Source organism: Cynara cardunculus (genome assembly GCF_001531365.2).
Source record: "Cynara cardunculus var. scolymus isolate 2C chromosome LG 4, CcrdV1, whole genome shotgun sequence".
In the NCBI taxonomy this organism is placed as follows: domain Eukaryota; kingdom Viridiplantae; phylum Streptophyta; class Magnoliopsida; order Asterales; family Asteraceae; genus Cynara; species Cynara cardunculus.
In genome coordinates this window covers 15,493,361-15,502,313 of record NC_037531.1, presented here as the reverse complement: position 1 = coordinate 15,502,313, position 8,953 = coordinate 15,493,361, and the positions used below count along the sequence as shown (strand labels likewise).

Sequence of the window (8,953 nt, the reverse complement as noted above, 5' to 3'; positions counted from 1 at the left end):
CGCAACATATGACGGGGTAGAAGTAGAATAGAATAAAAAGCATCGTGTCTTATATAGTATTTGGGTAGATTTAGATTGTGACATGATGAATCAACGCACGAATTGTTTGTCCAATTAAAAAGGGTCAAAACCAAGACAAAGCACATTAGACTAAATTGCAATATTATATACTACATTCATGAGATTGTTTCAAATACAACATGTTGCATTTGTACAACCCAATAAATTAAAATATTTAGGAAATGATTAGACTTCATTTATTATGATGTGAATATTTATGAAAGATGAATATGGTTCATTAATTATGATCAATACTTTATATTAGAAAATAATCAAAACATCTATGAAATCACATATTAATCAAATGAAATGACGGTTGAGATTGGGTTGTATTGGTTACACAAATGTCAAAGGTTGTATAATAACCAACCTCTCTCTCTCTCTCTCTATATATATATATATGGAGATTCAAACGAGAACACATTCATTTTATGAAAATGCGAGAACACCCTTATCACATGTGATAATACGCGTAAGGGAACCCTAATATGTGCGGACGACGTGTTCTACGACTTAGGCCGCACCAAAGGTTGTCTGCATCTATGATTTATGATTACATGTGATGGTCTTGATGGATTATAGTATCATATCAACAACACTCTTATCACATGTGATAATACTTGTGAGGGGGCTTAGTGGTGTAAGGGAGACTTGACCCGCAACCAATATCGCATGGAAAATAGTCTGCGTCTCTAATTTAGTATCATATGTATATCATATGTGATGAAATAATAGTATCACATGTGATTGTCTATAGTTAAAAAGTGTTCTCACGTTCTCATAAAATGAAGGTATTCTAATTTGAACTTTTCTTATATATGGGGGATGAGAATAGTGAAATATATTAATGAAGTTAATTTTGGTAATTATTCATTAATTTTTTTAAAATTTAAATTTATGGATAATATTTAGAGGTAAATTAGTCTTTTCATACATCTCTCTCCTCTCTCCGAAAATCCTTACTCGAGCCAAACTTATTTTGGCGAACACCCAGGAACTTCTAAACAGTAAAACATAAAGCTAGTGTGATACCCAAGAACTTCTAAACAATAAGACACAAACTCATTGTGACACCCTTTGATAAGCATGATATTTTCGTCTTTTCATATATTGATACCACATTTATTAATTATCTCATTTACCTAATTATAACATTTCTTAATTATCTCATTACTTTATTTAAACTTCATTAATTATCTCATTCACTTTCTGATTTCACGTATGAACTTTGGAATTTTTTTTGAAACAACATATCAACTTTAAAAAAAATCATTGTTTCGTATACACAAAAACAAAAAGACTAATTACGGAATGTTTCATACACGGAACAACATTATGACCTTTAAACAAAAATCATGATTTCATCTATCAACTTTTTGGTTTCACATGTGAACTTTGGTAAAAAAAAATCGTAAGAATCAAAGTTTGTAGATAAAACAACACTATTAACTTTAGACAAACACTATATAAAACATAATTGTCTTCCAAAAATAAATAAAAACACCATACAAAGTTTGATGGAACAGTTCAAAATGGAGAGAGAAGAGAACGGTGATGATTATCTTCCCAAAATAAAAACAATTTGTTCTAAAATTTCCCTATATTTAATTCAGTTTAATTTCTTTTATTTTTCATCATTTTATAACCTCCCATTTGAGCATACAACCGTGGGTAAAAAATGAATGTCTCAAATTAGTTTGTAAAATTAATACTATTTATTTGGTTAACAAATGATTATGCCTTTTCCTGTCTCTCTCTCTCTCTCTCTCTCTCTCTCTCTATATATATATATATATATATATAAAAGGTTTAGGTTCAAAGAAAAACCATAGAAAATGAAAAATCGAAAAACCCTTTAATAACTGTTTATCTACATTATGCACATCTACATACAAGTAATTTGTCCAATATATATATGTGTGCATAACATGGACACATGCATAAAAATCAAGAAACATCTTCAATTATTTGTATGGACTTTTTTTTATTAACCTGGATATCCAACCCGTTATGCGAGCTGACTAATCCTAGGGCGACCACCTATTTTGCAGGTAGTCCAGAGTCACCGCATTTGAACCTCCATGACCACAAGAGGATTTTTGTTCCTCCTTGGATTTGAACTTGTGATCTCCTGATACTTTTGATATTTGGAGTCAAGCTCAAACCAATCAGCCACCACCCTTGTGGTTAAAATGAAATTACAGAAAATGATGTGTGAATGTTTATAAATACAATATAAAAACAATGGATGAATGTTTAAAAGGAAATTTATTCAAATTGTTAGTATATATGTTTCATTTATAGTACTATATGATAAATAATATTCGTCAAACATTTGTTGAGGCTAATTTGTCGATTTTTACATTTTTGTCATATTTTGTTAAATTCAAGCTACCAACTACTATATAAACCATTTATCTAATCACTAAACATTAAATAGAAAGTTTTGTTCTCATAATTAAATCTTAGGACAAGAAAGTTGCTATTGGTTCTACATACTTGCCATCTGAATTTTTTGAATTTGATCGAGTTGGTTGTTTGTTTATCTCTTAATAGTTCTATTAAGATGAAGCATTCTGAATCATTAAAAGGTGAATCTTGTTTGTCAAAAAAAATATGTCTCTTAATGGTTCTAAAACCTTCTGAATGATTTTGTATTTAGGGCCTCGTTTCACCATTCGATCAACACCCTAATATCATTCTGATTAATTACCAAACAATTAATTATATTTCATTTTGCATTAAATCATAAAACCCTCTTAATCATTCACCGTTTGACCATTCAACAACTTCCACATACAAATATTCATAAACCCATGCCAAAAAAGGCTACAAACAACGTCAAATGCACCAACACCAAACATAAGTTTGACAACGGACTCACAGCTGAGACAGTAGATTCTGCAACTCTAGACGCGGTTTGCACTTGGCTACCAACGGTTCAGCCTTGGGGATGGTGAGTCCAGGACCTTCAGTCATGTCAACCATGGCTTCACTTGGCCTTTCCCAATCAAAGCACTGGATAATCAAGGCCAAAGTTACCCCAACCATACGAATCGCCAACCCTTCACCTGGACAACTCCTCCTTCCGGACCCGAACGGCAACAGTTTAAACCCATCTCGTGTGCCTTCTAGCCCTTCAAATCTTTCTGGATTGAACCAATCTGGATCTGTCCACACTTTCGGGTCATGTTGGATGGCCCATTGATTGACAAGCAGCATGGTCCCACTCGGGATGTTGTAACCCCCGACAACACAATCCTCTGATGATTCGTGTGGAATAAGTATCGGGCCTGGAGGATACAATCGCAGTGTCTCATTTATGATGCAACGGAGGTAAGGTAGATTAGGCATGTCTGATTCTTCAACAAAACGATATTTGCCAACATTTCTGTCAATCTCGTTTTGTGCCTTCTGCAGAACTTGTGGGTGGTTTAGCAAAAGAGACATGGCCCATTCCATGGTTCCAGATGAATTGTCAGTCCCACCTATTAATATTACCTGATCACAGTAATCATGCTCTTAGATGTCATTATAATCAGAAACAGCTTATCTACATCCATCTGCACACTCATCTTGGTTCACAAGATGGGTCGATGTTCCTTGAAATGGTGATTGATAACCAAGTTTCAATTGTTTTTAGCACACAAGAAACTAATTCAGCCAAGAAGGATCTTACCAGCACAAAGTTTCGGATCAATTCATCGGTGTAGTATTCCGGATCTGATTCTTGTAAAGACAACAACACTTCGATCATATTCTTTCTCTTGTTTCCGACTTGATCACCTTTCCCTTTTCTAAGCTGCTCGATCAACCCTTGGAAGAAAACATCCCTCCTTTCCTTCAACGCGATTAACTTCTTCTCCAATTCATTCACTCCCAACCAGCTCAAAATCGGCAAGTAATCGCCAACGTTTGAAGCACCCATGAGTACAAACGTGTCACGCAGTATCTTCTTGAATTCTTTCCCTTCTTCCTCCAATTTATCACCATCGAAATACCTCTTCCCAGATATCATCCTCATCATCATATTCAACGTATGTTCATAGAAAACCGACTTCACAGTCACCGGCGAAGAAGAATTAGACAACAGCTTATGAATCAGAAGCCTGCCTTCTTCAACGCGTATATCCTGTAACTCATTAAGGCGGTGAATGGATAAAATCTCGATTGATGCTATGCGGCGGAGGTTGCGCCAGTTGTCTCCGTAAGATGACCAAGCCAAGGTAGTGTAGTTCATGCCGAGGATCTTGCCGAATAGCATCCGGGGGCGGTTGGCAAAAGTGATGTCGTTCTTGGTTAAGCATTCTTCGGCGGCGGAAGGTGATGAGACCAAGAGGACACGGCGGGATCCGAAGCGGAGGTGGACGATGGGGCCGTACTTGGTGGAGATTTTGGCCAAGGTTTTGTAGAGGGGTGGTTTCAAAAGATAAAGATGGCCGATTATGGGGAAGGACGGGAAGACGTGCGGCGGGAGGTTGGCGGTTCCACGGCGGAAGCGGGATGTGAAGAGATAAGAAGCTAGAAGCAGTAGGAGGGAGATATAGAGATAGGGAATCTCCATTGTTGAAGTTCTTAGTGTATGTAAATGGTGGATTTTGGTTTTAGTTTTTATAGGAAATCAAATCCCAAATTTTGGTTTTAGTTTTATAAGGGTGTGTCTAGACAATGATAGGATAGAATAGAACGGATAATTGTTCAACATTTGGTAAAATAAAATTGGATAAATTAAAACAAGTAAAATGACCAATTTACCCATAATGAGTTGTTTATTTTAACTAATTTATGTAATTTATTAAATTATAATGAGTTGTTTATTTTAACTAATTTATGTAATTTATTAAATTATAATAGAATAATTATTTTTTATAACAAAAATATATCATTAGAAAGTTTTCACACATTAAATAAAAAGTTTATGTGGTTTCTAATATTTGTTTTTATTCATTTTCTACATTATTTTTTATCATTAATATATAATAAATTACATAAATTAATAAAAATATAGAAATTGTTGAAGAGAATTTAAAGAATTAATAAAATATAAAAAAGAGACCTATTTGATACTTTAGAAGAGAATTAAGTTTTATTTGAAGTTATATTGGTGAAATATAAGTATGTTCACCTTGTTCCACCCTTTTCCATGGGGTATGGATGGAACAAGTTTGTTCCATTTTTTTTTCACTCTGTTCCTATCTGTTTTATATAAAAGTCATGCAAACATAGGATAGAGATCCCTGTCTTGTTTTGTCCTATGCACCAAACACACCCTAAAGAATTTACACATAATTATCTCTTATATTAATTAATTAATTAAATTTAAAATATATTAGACATTATTCGACAAATATAAGTTAGGTTACAAGAGATATTTAACAGATTCTCCAAAAATTCACTATAATAGAGAATCAAAATTTAAAAAAATCTAAAAACATCGTATTCATCTCCAATAATTTCTCTATTTTGGAGATTATAACATTCATTATATTATTAAAATATTTCATATATTCAATAAAATATTATTTCTCTTGCATAAAATTTCAATCTAAAGATTTTTATTGGTAGAATATATTAAAAAAAATGTTTCACTTTCACCCTCATGGTAATCATTTATGGAATTTCCCCAAATTTAAAGATTTTACACTCTCTCTTACTTTCTCCCGTTTAGATAAAGTTTTGGGGAATCTATTGGAGCAAAAAGTTGCTCAAAATCCCAATTTTCTCTATTTTGAGAAGCTGTTGGAGATATTTTAAAGTAGTTTTTTTTTAGTACATGTTTGAATAGACATAAACTAGCTTGTACCTAATTTATAAGGTGCCTTAAAAGCTAGCTGGAATAATTTATGAGAAGTTTTTTTTTTCTCATTTTTTTTCTCTTCCTAATATTAATTATTATTAAATATATATATATATATAGAGAGAGAGAGAGAGAGAGAGAGAAATGTGGGTTATTATACAACTCTTTACATTTGTATAACCAATACAACCCAATCTCAACCGTCCATTTAATTTGATGAATATGTTATTTCATAGAAGTTTTGATTGTTTCATAATATAAAATATTGATAATAATTAATGAATCTTATTAATCTTTCATAAATATTTAAATCATAATAAATGAACTCTCATCATTTGCATAAATATTTAAATTTATTAGGTTGCATTGTTGTACAAATGTCATAGGTTGCATTTGAAACAATCTCTCTCTCTCTCTCTCTCTCTCTATATATATATATATTTATCAATAAATAAAAATGATAAAATATTATTTATTACTAATATTAATAAATAGTAATTAATTTTAATTGTACATTATACCTTAATATTAATTATTAATTATTTAGAATTGTCATTGATCATAACAATTATTTTTGTATGATTGTTTTTTAATTATTGTTTAATATATTTAGTTATCCAAAAACAAATATAACAATTCTAATAATGAACATGCAAGTTATATAAAAATCTAACTTATACTTATTTAGTTTTATAGATAATAAAATTGTGTTAAATGATTTTAGTAAAATATTTAATTTAATTTTTAGTTATAGTTTTTAAAAAAATTACTAATTAATCAAGTTATGTAAGATTGACCAATTTTATTGCAGACATAAATATTGTAAATGTCGTAATATTTAGGTCCGTAATATTACAGACATAAATATTACAAATATGGTAATATTTAGGTAAACTCAGGAGATGAATTGTTGAGTCATTTTTTATATAACTTTTTAAATTTCCAATTTTTTGTTATTTTAGAAATCCTAAAAAAGCCTATATTCCCTCAAATCCATTTTGTAGATTCATGATATGTTCACAATATATTTATTATATTCACATGGTATTCACAAGTGATACGTTTAAATATAATTTTATTTGGTGTTCATAATATGTTATGATATTTGGTGTTCACAATGTGGTATGCTTCTTGCTAGGTTTAGTTTTAATTTTTTAGGTAACATTTTTAATATGAGGAGAGAGGAGAGAGGTTATTTTTTTTTTGATTAACCTGGATATCGAGCTCGCTATGCGAGCCGATTAATCCCAAAACGACCACCTACTTTGCAGATAGCTCGGAGTCACCGCATTTTAACCTCCGTAGCCACAAGGGGATTTTTATTCCTCCTTGGATTTGAACCTGAGACATTCTGATACTTTTGACCTTTGAAGCCAAGCTCAAAATCAATCAGACACCATTCTTGTGGTTAGAGAGGTTAATTTTAAAATACCCCACAAGATCTTTTATTTATTATAATTCAGAATTACCAAAATTATTAACTTCTCAATTTAATATAATTTTATGGTTTAAAATAGATTTCAAAGTTTCTACAAATTGTCAAGTTCTTAAAAGAAGACCTCATTTATCAATATATTAATATAAAATTCATAATTAATATATTAATTATATTAATATAATGGGTGACCTTTTTTTTAGAACTCATTAAATTGTGATAACCTTGAGAACTAGTGCATTATGTGATATCTTATAGGATTTTTTTTAATCTAAGACCAACATTTTAAATATCGATTAACATCACTTATTGAACAGGGTTCTATGGTCGGTCCGTGTATTTATTTCACAATATATTTGTTCTACATGTATTTGTTTCATAATATAAACATTTTTAGCTTGTTTGTGAAGAAAAATTTCAAATAAAAAAGTTTCACATTGTGAACTGAATGAAATATATTATAAAACAAATATATGTTTATCAATATATTAAATACTAGCCTAAGATGAGAAAAACCATGTAACAGAATTAATATATTAATATGATATCTTATTATAATATTGTATATTAATTAATATATTAATATATGATATAATATACTTATATAATATATTAATCTAATTAATTAATATATTTGTTAGCCTCAACCTTTAGATTTGTTAATAATACATAATAACATTTGATCAAACACTTAGAATGTTTTACGATTTCAACTTGTTGCCGACTATCCAAAATGTTACAAGATCCAAGTTCAAGAGTATTAGTTTAATGATATCATATATCCTTTATTGTTCACTCGATATACAAAATGATGGATTGATGCAATAAATGTCTATATCATATGAAAATGCTGACATAAAAAGTACAAAAAACATCTTATATCAAAAAACAAATATAACTAATAAATATATTTAAGTAATATATTAAAATATATATTAATATATAATATAATTATCATATTATATTATAGTATAATATATTATATTTTAATAAATATATTAATATAATTAATAATTATATAATTTATATACTATATTATTATTACATTAATATAACATATTATAATATACGTAGTTCCGATTTAATTTAAATCTTCATCAAGCCGGAGTGAGTCTTCTTGTCATCTATAAAAGTTGTCTGAAAAAGGGATTACATCATTACTGTTATTTATTTCATGTTTTTAAAATTTTGTTTTTAAGTGTTAAAAAACCTAATTTCTTAATAAACTTGTACATTGCTGATGTTGATAATGAGTGACCCAAACTACAAACTAAGTTAAGGTCAGAGTGAACCTCTTTGTCGTCTTTCGAATCTATCAGAGAAAGAGATTACATCAATATCGTTACTAGTCTAAATAGAAAAAAAAATCAAGTAGGATTTAAGTTCGTATACGTGTTTACCTTTGTTGCATCTGGTACCCCTCCTCGTATTGGTATCAGAGCAATATATACGATCATCTTTAATTTCTACCTAGTTAAATTTGTTACTGTATTTTGTCCTTAATCTGTCCCGATTCCTACTTCAAAAAAAAAAAAAAATAAGAAATAACTTTATTCGTTTGTCCTTTGATTTTCTTGAAAAATTAAGAAGAATATTTTACTGTTTTGGTCTTTTATTGCTATTTTATCAGCATCCCATTTTTTTTATCTATTTGTTATTTG

At 29.8% G+C, this 8,953-nt stretch overlaps 1 protein-coding gene across 1 annotated transcript; it reads right to left on the bottom strand.

Moving 5' to 3' along the window:
* Nucleotides 1-2,805: 2,805 nt before the first annotated feature.
* LOC112511421 (isoflavone 3'-hydroxylase-like) lies at nucleotides 2,806-4,624 on the bottom strand. Its single transcript, XM_025117030.1, has 2 exons — nucleotides 3,740-4,624; nucleotides 2,806-3,561 (listed from the first exon to the last, which is right to left on the bottom strand). Exons 1-2 carry the CDS (start codon nucleotides 4,622-4,624, stop codon nucleotides 2,941-2,943), a joined length of 1,506 nt encoding a protein of 501 aa, XP_024972798.1. The 3' UTR covers nucleotides 2,806-2,940.
* Between the last annotated feature and the right edge of the window lie 4,329 nt (nucleotides 4,625-8,953).